The sequence below is a fragment of the Bos grunniens genome, chromosome 14 (genome assembly GCF_055505025.1).
Source record: "Bos grunniens cultivar Pamir isolate PY7600 chromosome 14, Bosgru_T2T1.0, whole genome shotgun sequence".
Lineage (NCBI taxonomy): Eukaryota > Metazoa > Chordata > Mammalia > Artiodactyla > Bovidae > Bos > Bos grunniens.
The window spans coordinates 38,458,736-38,478,527 of record NC_141178.1 but is presented as its reverse complement, the minus strand read 5'-3'; the positions used below and the strand labels follow the sequence as shown (position 1 = coordinate 38,478,527).

The window sequence follows — 19,792 nt, the reverse complement described above, 5'->3', positions numbered from 1 at the left end:
AACACAGACTGCTCGGCCTCACCCCTCGCTTCTGGTCTGCAGGTCTGGGAATGTGAATTTCTAACAAATTCCCAGGTGACGCTGACACTGTTGATCTGCTGAACACTGACAACCATGGCTCCAGCCTAACTAACTCCAGAGAGTTAGTTACCAATTCAGAGAGTCGGGGCACAAAGTCCTGGATCTGCAGTACAGGATGAGGCTGTCATTGTGCCAACGCTTTTCAAAGTTCATCTTTTAATTTATATAATTTTTTTTATCTAACAAGTACTCACATCATGTGCCAGGCACCCTCCTGAGAGTGTTACAATATTAAGGATTTTAATCCTCATAACAACTTCTCAGGGATCAGATCTTCAGTCAGTTTTGGGAAGTTCAAGAACACCCTAGGGTCCAATCTGCTTGAGATTCTGTCTTTAAAAGGAGAAAAAAGGCAAACTCTGCTACTGGGCTCTCCTGGATGCTGTTCTTCCACTGAGCTATCCTTTACTCACCCTGGAATAGGAAATGGCAACTCAGTCCAGTATTCTTGCCTGGGGAATCCCATGGATAGAAGAGCCTGATGAGCTACAGTCCATGGCGTTACAAAGAGTCAGACACAACAGTAACAATCCTTAACTCACAGGTCAGAATGCTACTGCTTTTGGTTAGGAGTAAAGTGATTGCTCTCATGATCCCTGGCCAGTCACCTGGTAAGCGTGGTCAGTATGCACGAGGTAGAGGGTGGTGGGAGCAGAGCGGCTCAAGGGTGTCATCAGTTTTGTCTCGGTTTTGGCACAAGGAGTTTCTGTTCGGCTGGAATCAGGGATGGGAAAAGTAGGAGGCGAAGCCAGGGATTGAGAGGGTGAAACTGGGGCCAGGCTGCTCAGACCGTCTGCCACGGAGTCTGTGTTGAGCTTGATCTCAGTGTAGTAAAAGTCTTCTTCTCCATCACTGTAGTCAGACTCCCCAACACGCCTAATGCAAAAGAGAGCAAAGCAATCCTACTCACCCACACTGCTTTCTTGCCTTGAGATCTTGTACATGCTGTTCCTTCTGTCTGGAATGCTTTTCCTCTGTCCTGTCTGCTTGGCAAACTTCTACTTATCCTGCAACTGTCCACTTCCGGGGGAAGCCTTCCTTGATATCTTAAAGCAATTGACTCAACTAATCAACCAATCAATCAATTATTCAAAAAAAATTTATTGAGAGTCTACTATGTCCAGGCACTTTTTTAGGAACCCAATATTAGAGTGAACAAAACAGATTCTGCCCTGATGGAACGTACAGTCTAGTGGAAGAGGCAGACAAGAAACTTGTAACAGAATGCATCAAAAATAAATAATAATATCCCTAGGAACAAACCTGCCTAAGGAGGTAAAAGACCTGCATTTGGAAAACTATCTGACACTGATGAAAGAAATTGAAGACAACACAAACAGATGGAAAAATACACCACGTTATTGGATAAGAAGAATTAATATTGTTAAAATGACCACACTCTCCAAGGCAATCTACAGAGTCAATGCAATTCCTATTAAAATACCAATGACATTTTTCATTGAACTAGAACAAATAATTTAAAAAGTTGTCTGAAAACACAAAAGACTCCAAATAGCTAAAACAATCTTGAGAAAGAACAGAGCTGGAAGAATCATGCTCCCTGACTTCTGACTATACTGTAAAATTACAGTAAACAAAACAGTAGGGTACTGGCATAAAGGGGATTCCCAGGTGGCTCAGTGGGTAAAGAATCCACCTGCAATGAAGGAGATACAGCAGCCACAGGTTTGATTCCTGTGTCAGGAAGATCCCCTGGATGAGGGCATGGCAATCCACTCCAGCATTTTAGATTGGAGAATCCCATGGACAGAGGAGCATGGCAGGTTACAGTCTGTAGGGTCTCAAAGAGTTAGACACGACTGAAGTGACTGAGCATGCATGCACTGGCATAAGAACATATTTATAGATTGATGGAACAGAATAGAGAGCCCAGAAATAGACTTACACACTTATGGTCCATTAATCTATGACAAAGGAGGCTAGAATATACAATGGAAAAACAGTAGTCTCTTCCACACATGTTGCTGGGAAAACTGGACAGCCACATGTAAATGAATGAAATTAGAACATTCTTTAACACCATATACAAAAATAAGCTCAAAATGGATTATTAAAGACCTAAACGTAAGACATTACACCACAAAACTGCTAAAAGAAAACATAGGCACAGCACTCTTTGACATCTATTGTAGCAATATTTTTTTTTCAAGTCTGTCTCCTAAAGCAAAGGAAATAGAAGCAAAAATAAGGAAATGGGACCTAATTAAACTTAAAAACTTTTGCACAGCAAAGGAAACTATCAACAAAGTGAAAAGACAAACTAATGATTGGGAGTAAATATTTTCAGAGGACGTGACCGATAAGGGGTTAATATTCAAAATATATAAATAGCTCATTAACTCAACATTAAAAAAACAAACAATTCTATTTAAAAAATGAGCAGAAGAACTAAATAGACTTTTTCCCAAAGAGGATATGCAGGTGGCCAAAAAAGATGAAAAGATGCTAATTATTAGGGAAATGGAAATCAAACCAATAATACCAACAATGAAATGTTACCTTACACCTGTCAGAATGGCTATCATCAAAAAGAACACAACAAATGTTGGTGAGTAGGTGGAGAAAAGGCAGCTCTCATACACTGTTGGTGGGAAGGTAAACTGGGGCAGTCACTGTGGAAAATAGTATGGAGGTTTCTTAAAAATCTAAAAATAGAACTATCATATAACCTAGCAATTCCACTCCTGGGTATATATCTGAAAAAAAAAATCAGAAACATCAATTTGAAAAGATACATGCACCCTGATGTTCATAGCAGCATTATTTATAATTGCCAAGATATGGAAGCAACCTAAATGTCCATCAACATACAATTAGATAAAGAAGACACTACATACACACACACTCACACACACACTGGTGGCTCAGATGGTAAAGAATTCGCCAGCAATGCAGAAGACCCGAATTTGATCCCTGGGTTGGGAAGATCTCTTGTAGAAGGAAATAGAAACCCACTCCAGTATTCTTGCCTGGAGAGTTCCATGGACAGAGGAGCCTGGCGGGCTATAGTCCATGGTGTTGTAAGCAGTCTGACACTATTGAGCTACTCTCTCACACACACACACACACACTCATACTACTCATGCATAAAGAATGAAATTTTGCCATTGTAACAACATGAATGGACTTAGAGGGTATTATGCCAAGTGAGATAAGTCAGACAGAGAAAGATAAATACTATGATATTACTTGTATGTGGAATCTAAAAAATACAAAAAACTAGTGAATATGACAAAAAAGAAACAGATATAGAGAACAAACCAGTAGTTAAGGAGGGGGAGGGGAAGTATAGGGGTAGAGGATTAAGAGGTATAAACTATTATGGATAAAATAAACTACAAGGATGTATGCATGTATGTCAAAGTTGCTCAGTTGTGTCCAACTCTTTGTGACCTCATGGACTATAGCCTGCCAGGCTCCTCTGTCCATGGTATTCTCCAGTCAAGAATACTCAAGTGGGTAGCCATTCCCTTCTCTAGCAGATCTTCTCAACCCGGGGATCAAACCCAGGTCTCCCCATTGCAGGCAAATTCTTTACTGTTGGAACCACCAGGGAAGCCCAAGAACACTGGAGTTGGTAGCCTATCCCTTCTCCAGAGGATCTTCCCAACCCAGGAATTGAACTGCAGTCTCCTGCATTGCAGGCGGATTCTTTACCAGCTAAGCTACAAGACTGTATTACTGTAAAACACAGGGCATATAGCCAATATTTTATTTAGTAAATATAAATGAACTATAATCATAAAAATTGTGAATTACCATACAGTACGTGTGCAACTTATATAATATTATTCATTAACCATAAGTCAATTTAAAAAAAGTAAACCCATAAAGAAACAGATATTTAGGTCTCCCACACTGTAGGCAGAGGCTTTACCATCTGAGCCACCAGGGAAGTCCATTTAATACATTGCTGCTGCTAAGTCGCTTCAGTCGTGTCCGACTCTGTGCGACCCCATAGACGGCAGCCCACCAGGCTCCCCTGTCCCTGGGATTCTCCAGGCAAGAACACTGGAGTGTGTTGCCATTTCCTTCTCCAATGCATGGAAGTAAAAAGTGAAAGTGAAGTTGCTCAGTCGTGTCCGACTCTTAGCAACCCATGGACTGTAGTCCTCCAGGCTCCTCCGGCCATGAGATTTTCCAGGCAAGAGTACTGGAGTGGGGTGCCATTGCCTTCTCCATTTAATACATTAGGTAGTGATAAATCCCAGAAAGAAAAATTAAGCAGCATTAAGACCACCCTTAATCAGGGCAAGCGATGGGGGACATTATTTTAAATAGAGTATTCATAGGAAGACTCTGAGGAGATGACAGTTGAGCAGAGGTCTCAATGAGGTGAGGGAAAAACCCTTGTGGGAACTATGGGAGAAGAATGCACAGAACCCTGGGGTTGGCTGGCTTGTTGCTTTCTGAGAAGGACGGAGAGGTAGGTGGCTGGTGCTCAGGGCACCAGGCAAAGAGTGATGGGAGAAGAATGGGAAGGAAGGCAGAGACACAGTGGCACAGGGCTTTGTAGCCCTGGGGAAAATTTGGTATTTTGTTCCAAATACGATGGAAGCCTCTGGGGATTTTGAAGTATCTAGGTTACTTGTTATTTTTATTTTTTAAAATTGATGTATAGTAAGTACAGTTAATTTACAATGTTGTGTTAGTTTCAGGTGTATAGCAAAGTGCCATATGTGTGTGTGTGCATGCGTGTGTGTGTATTCTTTTTCAGATTTGTTTCCATTATAGGTTGCTGCTGCTGCTAAGTTGCTGCTAAGTCGCTTCAGTCGTGTCCGGCACTGTGTGACCCCATAGACGGCAGCCCACCAGGCTCCCCCTGTCCCTGGGATTCTCTGGGCAAGAACACTGGAGTGGGTTGCCATTTCCTTCTCCAATGCATGGAAGTGAAAAGTGTAAGTGAAGTCGTTCAGCCGTGTCCGACTCTCAGCGACCCCATGGACTGTAGCCTACCAGGCTCCTCCACCCATGGGATTTTCCAGGCAAGAGTACTGGAGTGGGGTGCCACTGCCTTCTCCACCATTATAGGTTACCACAGGATATCGAGGATAGTTCCCTGCACTATACAGTAAGTCCTTGTGGTTTATCTGCTTTATACATAGTAGTGTGTATTTGTTCATCCCAAGCTCCTAATTTCTCTCTCCCCACTCCACCCCTTCCTCTTCTATGCCCTTTGAGAACCATAAATTTGTTCTCTAATGCCACCTAATGCCATTTGCAACATGACTGGACCTAGATATTATCACATTAAGTGAAGTAAGATAGAGAAAGACAAAGATCATATTCTATCACTTTTATATGGAATCTAAAAATAATGATACCAATGAACTTATCTACAAAACAGAAACCGACTCACAGACATAAAGTACTTTTAAAAGGCTCACCCTGGCCACTGTCTGGAGAAAGAACAGAGGATGGGAGGGCAAGAGGAACAGGAGCCAGTGAGCAGGCTGTGGAGTGGTTGACAGTGGCCGGGCGAGGGGTAGGGGAGCAAGTGACCTGAGCTCTCAAACTGGGGACTTCTTTTGAGGGACAGGCATCAGAATTTAGCTTCAAACAGTTAAATCCTCTGAGCTCCCTTTGAAGAAGTGGAAGTGAAAGACGCTCAGCGTGTCCGATTCTTTGGGATCCCCTGGAATTCTCCAGGCGGTCGCACTGGAGTGGGTAGACGTACCCTTCTCCAGGGGATCTCCCCAACCCAGGGATCAAACCCAGGTCTCCCACGTTGCAGGCAGATTCTTTACCACCTGAGCCACCAGGGAAGCCCAGGAATGCTGGAGTGGGTTGCCATTCCCTTCTCCAGGGGACCTTTCCCACCCAGGGATCGAACCCAGGTCTCCTGCATTGTAGGCAGATTCTTTACCAACTGAGCCACCACGGAATTACTTTGAAGTGTGTTCATTTCAATTCACTTTATTTATTTAATGATTTGGTGCATTTCTGTAATTGTTTTAAACCTCTGTCGCCTCCCTAAGACAGATTCTTTAGGGCTGTGTCTTGTTCATTTTTGTTTAATAGATACCACATGTTTCAGTGCATCTGGCACACAGTAGGTGCCTGTTAAATGCTGAATGAATGAAAGAAAGAAGCCGATGCTATAGCACAGTGATTACCAACATGAATTCTGGAGTTACATTGCCAGGGTTCGAATCCTGACACCTCCCAGCTGCCTGTGTAATTTTAGCAGCCTGTGCCCTTATATAAAGCAGCATAGCACAGCTGGCCTTCCGTGTCCACCGGGAGCCTACTAAACACAGTACTTAGAGGTGTAGAGCACTCACGTGTCAGTTCAGTTCAGTCGCTCAGTCGTGTCCAACTCTTTGCGACCCCATGAATCACAGCACGCCAGGCCTCCCTGTCCATCACCAACTCCCAGAGTTCACCCAGACTCACGTCCATCGAGTCAGTGATGCCATCCAGCCATCTCATCCTCTGTCGTCCCCTTCTCCTCCTGCCCCCAATCCCTCCCAGCATCACAGTCTTGTCCAATGAGTCAACTCTTCGCATGAGGTGGCCAAAGTACTCGAGTTTCAGCTTTAGCATCATTCCTTCCAAAGAAATCCCAGGGCTGATCTCCTTCAGAATGGACTGGTTGGATCTCCTTGCAGTCCAAGGGACTCTCAAGAGTCTTCTCCAACACCACAGTTCAAAAGCATCAATAAGCACTAAATGTTTATTAAATAAAAATAAGGCTGATGCTAGAAAGACTCAGTGTTTACTATCATCAGGAAAAGTATCTTCTGCTGCTTCCTCAGGTTCTTCTGAGACACAGAAAATTGTGTTTTTCCACAGTAAGTTTTGTGGAAAAGAAAATAACTGTCAAGGGTGTGTGTGTGTGTGGGCTCAGTCGTGTCCAACTCTTTGCAATCCCATGAACTGTAGCCTACCAGGCTCCTTTGTCCATGGGATTTTCCAGGCAGGAATACGGGAGTGGGTTGCCACGCCCTCCTCCAGGGGATCTTCCCGACCCAGGGATCGAAGCGGCATCTCTTGCATCTCCTGCATTGGTAGGCAGATTGTTTACCACCGGACCTCCTGGGAAGCCTGTCAAATAACTAATATTTGTTGGATTTGAGGATTTCTAGGGAAATGATGCACATTCTTGCAGCTGGTTTTATGGGATGGGATCTGTAAATGTTGCTTTCCTGGGGCATCTCCAAGTTTCATGACCATATCTGGCAGGAGCAGGGCACTGACTCAGAATAAACTTTTTTCCACTGACAATCCCTGCACAGAACCTAAAATACAAATCTCCCTTTCTCCTGGGCCTTGCTGTTCAGCCAGATCAGCGGCTTCTCCCAGCCTGGCTCTGTTTCCCCTGAGCTCTCTGCCTGAGGCATCTAGGGAGGTGTCTGCTCCGTATCAGGTCAGGCAGGGCTTGGCTCTCCTACAAGCAAAGCATCAAAGACCCCAGAGAGTGGGCCGAAGAATGTGCATCTGTTCTATTTCTGTCCCCACTTCCTCTCCAGGAAAGGGCGAGCCGAGTCGCTACCGGCTGCCGAGTGCTACTAATAGACACGCAGGCCTGGGGAACATCGTGTGTCCTACACCGGGATAAATCAGGATCAGCCCCTGGTGTGTAAGAACGGAGTGAGAATTACGAGAAAAACGGAGCACTTCTTATGCTGGTGTGGTGTGCACTGCAGCTATATCAGATGCAAGATATGTATTTGGGGGCTTGGGCTAAGCTACCTTCTTCACAAGCCAATCAACACTCATTAAAAACTGCCCCATCCTCCTATAGGCTCCCAGGCACATTCCTGGGTAGTGGCTGGCAGAGATGGGGATTCTAACTCATCAAGGCCATGTGAAGCACGCAGAGGAAAAAGGGAATCCCAGGGGAGCAAATACAGCGCCTGCTGTACTTGAATTTCACCCACCAGGAGAGCACCCTGGAAGCTCAAAAGAAACTCATGTGATGCCACTTACAGTCTATAAACACATAGATAGGGTATGTGTTTCTGTGTGGTGTTGAATATGATTTGACTTTTGGGGGAGATGGACTTTAAAACAAAGACCCGCAGCTCCTGAATCTAGCTTCAGAAAGCTCTTTCTAAACGTTCAAATAACTGAGTTATTTACACTGTGAGCTGTGCTGATGGTGAGAGTTGAGCGAAGACGCCATGGGGTGTCCTTCCCTGAAGGAGTGGGTTCTGTGTGGGGTTTCTTGGAGGGTGGAGTGGACCCTCTGGCTAGTGGAGCGGAAGCCCTGCTTTGCTGGGCCATGACCATGGTGCTTGGTGATTTTTCACATGCCATGCCCTGGAAAGGTCTGGCTATGTCCCCAGTATTCCCAGCCTATGGGTGAGGGAGCTGGATTCCTGCTTCTCTCCAGCCATGGCAGGAGCCCACCCACAGGAATCAGCAAAATCACCTTGGAACCCGTTCTTGTTTTCTTTTTCTATCACTTTTTATGGATGATGCCTTGCCTAAATTTATCCTTGGCTGGGCCAAGTGCCTATAGTGCTTATTTCTCAGCAGTCACAGCAAGGAGATTCAACAAGTCAATCCCGAAGGAAATCAACCCTGAATATTCATTGGAAGGACTGACACTGAAGTTGAGGCTACAATTCTTTGGCCACCTGATGCGAAGAGCTGATTCACTGAAGACGACCCTGATGCTGCAAAATATCAAAGGCAAGAGGAGAAGGGGGTGACAGAGGATGAGATGGTTGGGTGGCATCACCAACTCAATGGACAAGAGTTTGAGTCAACTCAGCAAGAAGGAAAGCCTGGTATTCTGCAGTCCATGGGGCTGCAAAGAGACACGACTTAGCAACCGAACACCAACAACATCTTTTTGAAAGGACCCCTCAGTGTCCAAGCACTTGGGGGCTCAGTCATGTGTCTGGCTTTGCCTTGTGCACAGTTTATCACTTATAGCTTTTCGAGATCCCTTCTTAGTTCCACATCCCTGGACAAGAAAGACCCACAGACTAAAGAACAAGAGGCTGTACCATCACAGCCCTTCTGGAGTGGCCCCTAATCCCTGCTGCGCAAAACTTCGTTTTATCTTTCCTTAGAAAGGTTTTGTATAACACAGGGAAATGTGTCTGTTGTACAAATAAAGGACTTATTTGGGCAACAGAAAAGGATAGAGCAGGTCATCAGGCTTCATAAGAATAGCAACACTGATTGTCACTGTGGTTCTTAAACCCTTTTCAGGCTATGTCTGCCTTTGAGGCACAAAGTCATTAACACACTCCACTGGGGAAAAAAATTGCACATATAATTTTACAAACATTTTCAGGGGGTCTAAGGACTCCTTACCCTACCCTACCCTGGTGCTCCATCTTTTACAAATCACTCTCACATACGTTTTATTTTTGACCATCACACATGACCCTGCAGGGCGGATATTCTGAGTTTCTTTTTCATAGGGAACTGAGGCTTCGAGCAGCAGCTTGCTTAATATCACTTGGTGAGTGCATTAGGGAGGCTTCACAGCTCTAAGTCCATGTTCTTTCCACTTGCCACACTGGCCTGTATTATCTGCAGTGGCCATCTCCGTAGTGATTAGGAAGACCACGCAGGCCCAGTCTCTGTTTCTGTGTTCAGAATTTTTAAGGCACAATGAGAAGTGTAATTCTGAGTGTAGGTGGTCCTGGACTGAACTTGATGGAGATACACCCAGCTCCAAAGGGAGGGCTCCTTACCCGAGATGAATGGTCCGGATGTGCTTCTGGATACCCACTGCAGTACTCAGAACCTTCCCACAGTTCTTCCAGAGGCATTTGAACATCACCTTCATGGAGTTCTAGAAAGGGAAGACAAGGTTACATTAAAATGAAAACTAACCCATCAACATAACAGCTTCCCAGTCTCTTGACTATAACTCAGCACACCATTCTAGGAAACCCCCCAGGTGAGGATCTTAGTGACCTCAGAGATTTTCTTGCTTCCTTCTTAAATACTGAGCCCGGCTGGAACATTTAGTTTACTTTTTAAAAAATATATTTTTAATCGAGGGATAATTGATTTACAATATTGTGTTGGTGTCTGCCATATATCAACATGAATCAGCCACAGGTATATATATATGTCTGCTCCCTCTTGAACCTCCCTCCCACCCCATTAGTTCACTTTTTTTTAAGGTGGTTACAGTGTCTTTCAGGCATTGTGCTGTGCTCAGTCGCTCAATCATGTCTGACTCTTCGTGATCCCATGGACTGTAGCCCACCAGGCTCCCCTGTCCATGGGGATTCTCCAGGCAAGAATACTAGAATGGCCTGCCATGCCCTTCCTCAGGGAATCTTCCCAACCCAGGGATGGAACTCAGGTCTCCTGCATTCCAGGTGGGTTCTTTATCATCTGAGCCACCAGGGAAACCCGGCATTAATGACAGTGAATTTTAGAATATTCATTGAGCACTTACTATGTGCCAAGTGCTAGTCTAAGAGTTTATCTCATTTAATCCTAAAAGATGAATACTATTATCATCACCATTTTACAGATTCATGGAAAGCTTCAGTAAAACATGCCTAGTCAATGGAGCCAGCTTCGAGCAAAACCAGAATGTGAGTTTTGGAAGTCTGGCTCCTGGAACTACTCTCTCCACCAGGACACAAATCTATCTTCTCCTATGAGGATCTTAGAAGTTTTCCAAAACAGTCCAGCAAAGTGATTGAGAGCCCTGATTTTGGACTTACTCTCTCAAGTCCTAGTTTTCTTATTTATCAAGTAAGAACAATAGTACCTGTCTCATAGGGTTATTATGATGATTAAATAGGGTCACGAAAGCAAAATCGTTTAGCACAATACTGACGGGAGTAATTATTCAACCAATGGCAGCTATTATGGTCTTATTACGATATACTTCCTGGAGTGAATTTGACAGGGAGTGAGTTTTCTCCCCTGTGCTCACCAAGCCCCATCCTTGTTTCCTCCTGGGAACACAGCTAGACTTCATTTCCCAGCCCCCTTTGAAGTTAGGTGAAGTCATGTGACTGAATTAGGGCCAATGGAATAAGGGCAGAAGTGACATACATTCCTTCTAAGCCTTGTCCCTAAACTACTTGTCAGTGTCACTCCAGCCTGTTTCGCTGATTAGAGGTACGGTATACCCAAGGACTTAGGGGACAGTAGTGCCTCAGGAATTTTTAAAAAAATATTTTTAAAATGGAAGTATAGTTGATTTACAATGTTGTGTTAATTCTGCTGTACAGCAAAATGATTCAGCTATACATTCTTTTCTATATTCTTTTCCATTATGGTTTATTATAGGACATTGAATATAGTTCCCTCTGCTATACAGTCAGAACTTGCACTTTGGGGATTTTTAATCTTTTGTTGGCCATGAATTCTTTTGGCAGTCTCCTAAATTCTATAAACCCCTTCTTAAAGTAATGTTTTTATTAATAATACTTAAAATAAAATACACAGGATTAAAAAAACTGTAAGTATGCTGAAATAGTTATAAAAATATTAAAAAATTTTGTGAAGCGGTAATATATATACTCTTTAACACATAAACTAATAAGATCTTTAAGTGAATTTAGTAACTACCATAATTTCAAAGTGGCGTTGTGCATAAATGACATTTCATGATATCTGCTAAGATTGTAAGGTGATATGAAAACATCCATGTTTCGTATTGGTAGAAAAGTCACAGGAGGCACTAATACTATAGCGGTTTGATGTCTCCAATCATAATTGTAGGAAATGCTAAATTATAGTTAAAACATTAATGACAATAAAGATATGCTTTTTCTCCCACCTAATTTCATAGACTCCCTGAATTCTTTCTACTCCCTTTACGGGACTTGTGGACTCCAAGTTAAGAATCTCTGCACTGGGAGGAAGGGGCCTGGGTCCCTGGAGAATGTGTAGAGCAGACACACCCCTTCATCACTCCTGCTGACCTGATTGGATTGTGACATGAGAAATCCTTTATGGAGTTAAGCCACTGAAGTTTGGAAATGGGTTGTTTCAACCATAAGCCTCCCCTGACCAATAAACAAGGACACCTTCCCTGAACTGACAGAATTGCTGTAGGTTTGTTTACAAGTCTAGTAGGATTTCTGCTCTCAAGCCCTGTTCTAGAAAGCCATCATTTACACATTTAGAGAATGACTCACCGGCTATTATGATGGAATTAGTATCCTGATTCAGCCAGTCACCCCCACCTAAATCTTTCTCAATTGAAACAAAATACCTAGAAACATGCAAAAGTGAGGCGTATCCTGTGTGTTGGGAATGATCACTTTCGGGCTGGCAAGTTGAAGACACAGCACAGTGGCACATGGCTACAGTCCATTGCAACGGATAGATTAGTGACAGCAAGAAGGAGCCCATGCCTCCTGTGAGCTTCGTGAGCCCAGGGGCCTGGGGTTTCCAGAGGTCCCAGGTGGCTGGCCTTCCTGACACTGCAACCTAGCCATTCCCACTGCAGTTCCCGGGCATTGTGGACAGCTTGCCCATGCTTCCTGCTGCAATGAGCAGTACTGAGCTCTAGAAGCTGCGGCAGCAAAGAGCTGGAGCAGAAACTGGGAGAGAGGGATGTGAGGGGAGCTGAGAAGCAGAGACAGAATTAGGACACTTTAAAGTACACTATCGTGAAGAGCTGGTGTTTACTCTAAGGAGACCATTCACAAATTTCAGGCTCCCTGATCTTCTTGAGCCACTGATCCAAACGCATGAGATGGAAGATGAACCAAAGGGGGAGAATTTAAAACCTTCCCTCCCCCCTACTCCAGCCCCAAGGTTCACAAAAAAGAATTTGGCTTGATTTTTTTTTTAATTCAGAGCAGATAATGACAATATTAATTAATAAATCCTTACCCTATGAGTGCTTTCTGCTCATTTTTCAAACAATGAAGCTGTTCTATTAAAAAATATCTTCCACTTAAGGGAATTAATGACTCAAACCAAAATTACAGGTATCTGAGAGTCCAAATATCCATCTGGAAATGAAGTCAAGATAGATGAAAGCACTTTTTCGTTCATTCCAAGCCTTCTTGCTGATGGTATTCCTTTATTCATTAAACTAAATAGCTACTTAGCAAGGAATATTCCAGTGGCTGTGATGGAAAGAAAAGAAGCTGTTCTTCAGAACTTACATTCTAATGGGGGAGAGACAGAAATGATCACAAATGATGACTGTTTCAGGTATGGTAATGTTTCTGGAAATGGGGATGGGAAACGCTAGGTCAGACAAAGCCTCTAGAAGGTGGCTTGTGAGCTGGGACCTGAAGGCTGGAAAAGGAGCCAACCATGCTGTGAGCTAGGGTTTTCCAGGTAGAAGGAAGAGTTAATGAGAGCTGTGAAGATGCAGAAGAACTTGACATACTGTAGGGCCAGAAAGGAACAGTTAGTTTGGAGGGAAAGGAGAGGTGGTGTGATCTGTTTGAGATCATGTGAAGAGGCAAGGAGGGCCATGGAGGCAAGGAGGATTATGCAGGGTCTTATAGGTAAGGGTACGGAATCTGGGCTTTATTCCAAAATAAAGAAGCTGCTGAAGGGGTTGAAGTTGGGGAGTGATATTATATGATTTAGATTTTAAGACAACGTTACTCTTGGGCTTCCCTAGTGGTCCAGTGTGGTTAAGACTCCATGTTTCCAGTGCAGGGGGTGTGAGTCGGATCCCTGGCTGGGGAACTAAGATCCAACATGCTGTGTGGTATGGCCAAAAAGAAAAGAAAAGATCACTCTGTTCTGTTCTGGGGAGGAAAAATAAGGTCACCAGTGTGGTGCTACTGCAGGTTAGAAAAGATGGAGGCTTGAAGAAGGCTTGGGCCATGAGAACAGAGATAAGTAGACACATTCAGCGTCATTTTGGAGGGAGATCCAACAGAACCTGTTGTTGGGTTGAGCATGAGGAACATTAAAAGGGATGGTATTAAAGATGAGTTCTGTAGCGAGGGGAGTTGTGGTTCTCTTTGGGATACATTCATTTTGAGATACCTACTGGCAAGTAGGACAATGCATCTATGAGCCTGAAACTGAGAAGAAGTCAGGTCTAGAGATATACATTTGGAGTCAGGACCTGAAGGAATTCTTAAAACAGATCTAGATGAGACCATCTAGGGGGAAATACAGCTAGAGATAATTAGAAGGCCCAGCATACTGTAGATCCAGTATTTCATGTAGGAGACTGAGAAGGAAAAGACAGAGAGAAAGGGTGTGGGCAGTAGTGGTAATCAAGACAGGGTGGTATTACCAGCACAAATAGCAGAAAGTGGCTTAAGAAGGAATATGTGACTTAGTATCACTTGATGTTCCCAGGTGGTGCCAGTGGGAACCTGCCTGCCAATTCAGGAGACCTGAGAAACTCAGGTTTGATCCCTGGGTCTGGAAGATCCCCTGGAGGAAGGCATGGCAACCCACTCCAGTATTCTTGCCTGGGGAATCCCATGGATGGAGGAGCCTGACAGGCTACAGCTCATAGAGTTGCAAAGAGTTGGACACAACTGAATCAACTTCACATGCATGCATGTGCAACAATTAGTCAGTTATTAATAGATAGTCTTTTGAAATTAATATAATAGTATTACACAACATGCAGAGCCAAATTCCTCCTACATCTTAGGAATTTTTTAAAGGGTCAAATTGCTAACTGTTTTGGGAAATGACAATCACACTGGCATTTCTGTCCCATAACAAGTATTATTGATAAAACTCCTGTTCCTGGTTCTTGCAATAACATGTCAAGCATTTGCTTCTTGAATTGATTAATAAAGCCTGGTACTGATGATAGAAAAATAAATGTCATTGGTATAACTCCTTTCCTTAGGAGGAACTAGCTGATTCAGAGGTGTCAAACCCCCCACATACAATGAAGCTGACCAATATCCTCTCTAAATCCCTTGGATTTTGGAGAACTACCAATTACAAGTGCCTGTGCTGTGTACTTAGTCGGTCAGTCACATCTGACTCTTTGACACCCCATGGACTATTGCCCACCAGGCTCCTCCGTCCATGCGGATTCTCCAGGCAAGAATAATGGAGTGGTTTGCCAGGGGATCTTCCCAAACCAGGGATTGAACCCAGGTCTCCTGCATTGCAGGTGGATTCTTTACCAACTGAGTCACCAAGGAAGCCCAAGAATACTGGAGTGGGTAGCCTATCCCTTTTCCAGGGGATCTTCCTGACCTAGGAATTGAACCAGGGTCTCCTGCATTGCAGGTGGATTCTTTACTTATATTCATAATTTTCTGGGCTTATACTAAGGGCTCTAAAGAAATCTGTTGCCCAAAGAAAATTAGGTAATGGATATGAAGAAAAATGATCAATTTTATTCCTTCTTGCTTCTCTTTTGCCCATGGGATACTGCATCATCCCTTCTGATTTCTTCTAGCCCTATTACTCCTTTATAAAGAGCCTCTTTATTAAATTCTTCTCAGTTACCCCATCTGAGGACACCATCAACTTCCCTGAGGACCTGGATTGAAATGGGGAAAAAGTAGGTTATAAAAGAACATAAACAACATTATATATTTTGGGGGGTATGTAAAACAAATAAAAATGTATTATTGCATGGTGGAAATATTGGGGCGGGGTATCTTATTTTTACATTAATTTCCAAATGTAGAAATTGCGTTGTTGTTCAGTTGCTCCATCGTGTCTGACTCTTTGCAACCCCGTGGACTGCAGCATGCCAGGCTCCTCTGGCCTTCACTATCTCCCAGAGCTTGCTCAAAGTCATATCCATTGAGTTGTCGATGCAAAATATAAAAATTACCCTACTTTAAATTAAAATAGAAGTCAACCTATAATATTAATACTTGCTTGATTAATTTTTAGAGAATACAACTATACTAGCACAAGCACCTCAACTTTAATACAATCAAGTGACTTCTTTCTACCTAGGTGAAGGTATGTCAAACCAGAGGGTCTCTTAAATCAGTGGTCCCCAACCTTTCTGGTGGGCTTTCTCAGTGGCTCAGTGGTGAAAAAAATCTACCTACAATGCAGAAGATGCGGTTTGATCCCTGGATTGGGAAGATCCCCTGGAGGAGGGCATGGCAACCCACTCCTGTACTCATGGAGGGAAAATCCCATGGACAGAGGAGCCTGGCAGGCTACAGTCCATAGGGTCTAAAAGAGCCAGACACGACTGAGTGATTAAGCACTCAAGCAACCTTTTTTGGTACTGAAGACCAGTTTCGTGGAAGAAAATTTTTTCATGGACTGGGGTTGGGGGGTGGTTTTGGAATGAATGAAGTGCATTACACTTTTTGTGGACTTTATTTGTATTATTAGTACAACAGCTCCAATTCAGATCATTAGGAATTAGATTATGGAGGTTGGGGACTCTTGTCTTAAATAGTGGTTAAGTACTTTTCAGAGTACCCTGATTACTTCCAGTGGAAAGAAATCCTTTGTCTACAGAACTACTCCCTGTTACGCTAAAGGAAAGCCAGCCATGGGAGGAGGAGAACAGGAAAACATAGCTAAATAAACAGCACCCAGATTGCTGCATGGGTCCAAGCTCGCCCAAAGAATCCAAACTAAGCAATGCGGCAGGCAGAGTTGCAGCTGCCAAGTCTGAACATGACCATCTGTGCCTCAGCCCTGGCTTCTCTTCCCAGCTTCAGCAGATGTTCACCAAGCTGGGTTGTCCGAGGTAGGGAGAGGCCACTGTTGGCTGGGAACCTCAACGAACTATGGTCCTCCATGCATCTGCCTGGTTTAGCTGAAGCTCCTGGCAGTTGGGCTTCCCAGGTTGCTCAGCAGTAAAGAACCTGCCTGCCAAAGGAGGAGCCGCAGGTTCCACACCCTGGAGAGAAGGAAATGGCAATCCACTTCAGTTTCTTGCCTGGGAAATCCCATGGACACAGGAGTTGGCAGGCTATAGTCCATGGGGTTGCAAAAGAGTTAAACACGACTTAGTGACTAAACAACAGCCTGGCAGTTATAAGCAGACTCAAGGAATCTCACACATGCCCAGTGGGACATTCGCAGCAGCTTCCAGGAACTGCTTCTTTAGAATCACTCAGCTTTGGCCTTGTGGGCTACGATGGTTGGAGAGAACTTCCTGGAGATTCATCACCTTTGTGGCAGCTCCCAGAATGTCTCTGATATCAACTGCTCTGGAGCAATAGGCTGAGATCTTTGGCCACGTCTTCCTTCATCTTTTCTCTGCTTCCCTCTCCATGGCAAGCTTCCATGCTGGTTTTGACTTATTTCATACTTAGGATACATGGAGTGGCTTCTATTTTCCTGATAGAACCCAGATTGGTACACAGGACTGATAAGATGACTTCTGAAGTCACCTTCCGTTCAGTTCAGTTCAGTCACTCAGTCATGTCTGACTCTTTGTGACCCCATGGACTGCAGCACACCAGGCCTCCCTGTCCATTACCAACTCCCAGAGTTTACCCAAACTCATGTCCATGGAGTCAGTGATGCCATCCAACCATCTCATCCTCTGTCGCACCCTTCTCCTCCCTCCTTCAATTCTTCCCAGCATCAGGGCCTTTCTAATAAGTTCTTCCCATCAGGTGGCCAAAGTATTGGAGTTTCAGATTCAACATCAGTCCTTCCAGTGAACACTCAGGACTGGTCTCCTTTAGAATGGACCAGTTGGATCTCCTTGCAGTCCAAGGGGCTCTCAAAAGTCTTCTCCAACATCACAGTTCAAAAGCATCAATTCTTCAGCACTCAGCTTTCTTCACAGTCCAACACTCACATCCATACATGACCACTGGAAAAACCATAGTCTTGACTAGATGGACCTTTGTTGACAAAGTAATGTCTCTGCTTTTTAATATGCTATCTAGGTTGGTCGTAACTTTCTTTCCAAGGAGTAAGCATTTTTTATTTCATGGCTGCAGTTACCATCTGCAGTGATTTTGGAGCCCAGAAAAATAAACTCTGACACTGTTTTCACTGTTTCCCCATCTATTTCCCATGAAGTGATGGGACCAGATGCCATGATTTTAGTTTTCTGAACGTTGAGCTTTAAGCCAACTTTTTCCACTCTCCTCTTTCAATTTCATCAAGAGGCTCTTTAGTTCTTCTTCACTTTCTGCCATAAGGGTGGTGTCATCTGCATATCTGAGGTTATTGATATTTTTCCCAGCAATCTTGATTCAAGCTTGTGCTTCATCCAGTTCAGCATTTCACATGATGCACTCTGCATAGAAGTCAAATAAGCAGGGTGACAACCTTGACATACTCCTTTTCCTATTTGGAACCAGTCCATTGTTCCATGTCCAGTTCTAACTGTTGCTTCCTGACCTGCATACAGATTTCTCAGGAGGCAGGTCAGGTGGTCTGGTATTCCCATCTCTTTCAGAATTTTCCACAGTTTGTTGTGACCCACACAGTCAAAAGCTTTGACATGGTCAATAAAGCAGAAACAGATGTTTTTCTGGAACTCTCTTGCTTTTTTTGATGATTCAGCAGATGTTGGCAATTTGATCTCTGGTTCCAGTGCCTTTTCTAAAACCAGCTTGAACATCTGGAAGTTCACGGTTCACGTACTGTTGAAGCCTGGCTTGGAGAATTTTGAGCATTACTTTGCTAGCGTGTGAGATGAGTGCAATTGTGCAGTAGTTTGAGCATTCTTTGGCATTGCCTTTCTTTGGGATTGGAATGAAAACTGACCTTTTCCAGTCCTGTGGCCACTGCTGTGGCATACCTTCAGTTACAAGTGTGCAAACATGGCTGGATTTTGACGCATACAAAATGCCAGGGATAAGTTCAATTACAGCTGTATTCCAGAAGGTACATACGTAGGACTTTAAGCATCACATGACTGGTTTACCAGATAGCAGCCTGGGGTTAATGCCAAGTGCCTTTATTTGGCAATTGGTGTGTGTGTGTATGTGTGAGTGTTGGGATAAAGGATGGGTTGATATTCATGCATCCAAACTTCCCAGAGAGAAGACAGTGCAGTTATTCTGCACAGGTGAGCGTGTGGCATCACACAGGTTTCCTCAGCCTGTCTCCCGGGAACCCAAAGCTTTGGCAGAGGCTGCAGTCACTCTTTCAGGATTGAGAAGTCCACTCAGACCCTCAGCAGGTTCCAAAAGACTGACAAATAGTGTCTTTAAAAAAATCAATAACTGTTAGAAGTTGTAGGCATTCCAGTTCTTTACTGTGTAGGCATTCCAGTTTTTTACTGGGACAGCAGCCTTGTACATGTCATCTCACTAGTTTGGGGCTTTCTTTATTTGTAAAATGAGAACACTGAACAAGCTTAGTAACTTTGGATCCATGAGTTGTATAGGTAAATTCAATAGGTAAATTCAAATGCGTATCAAGCACGGATTAAACATTTCCCACCTATATGCCATTTATGGATGCTGTGCGAATACACAAAATTTAAAAATAACAAAAAGATTTCTATAAATGGAATAATACAGAACGTATTCTTATGTATCTGGTGTCTATGTCTGAGCATATTTTTTTTTGAGCTTCACCCCATTTCATACTTCAGTCATTAGTTCCCTTTTACTGTGGTACAGAATTCCGTTGTGTATATGTACCAGAAATTATTTATCCACTTCCCTGTTTATGGAAACAGGTCTCTAGTTTGGGGTGACAATGAATACAACTTCTATGAAACTTGTCTACAAGTGTTTTTGTGGACATGCTTTCTTATCTCTTAGGTAAATATCTGAGAGTGGAATTACTGGGTCATATGGTGAGTATATCCTTAACTTTATAAGAAACTGCCAAACTGCTTTACAAAGGGGTTGTACCATTTTACAGTCCTAAGAGAAATGAATGAGAGTTCCTG

At 43.6% G+C, this 19,792-nt stretch overlaps 1 protein-coding gene across 5 annotated transcripts in view; it reads right to left on the bottom strand.

Moving 5' to 3' along the window:
- ZNF704 (zinc finger protein 704) overlaps nt 1–19,792 on the bottom strand; it is a 260,538-nt gene that overhangs the window by 26,006 nt on the left and 214,740 nt on the right. For all 5 annotated transcript variants that reach the window (XR_015140686.1, XR_015140687.1, XM_086336416.1 and 2 more), the window contains 2 exons: nt 9,762–9,862; nt 690–957 (listed from right to left, as the gene is read on the bottom strand). Coding sequence is in view for 3 of the 5 variants with exons in the window: in XM_086336416.1 (XP_086192542.1) it covers nt 690–957; nt 9,762–9,862 (369 nt within the window). In the remaining 2 variants the exon portion in view is untranslated. The remainder of the gene's footprint in view (nt 1–689; nt 958–9,761; nt 9,863–19,792) is intronic.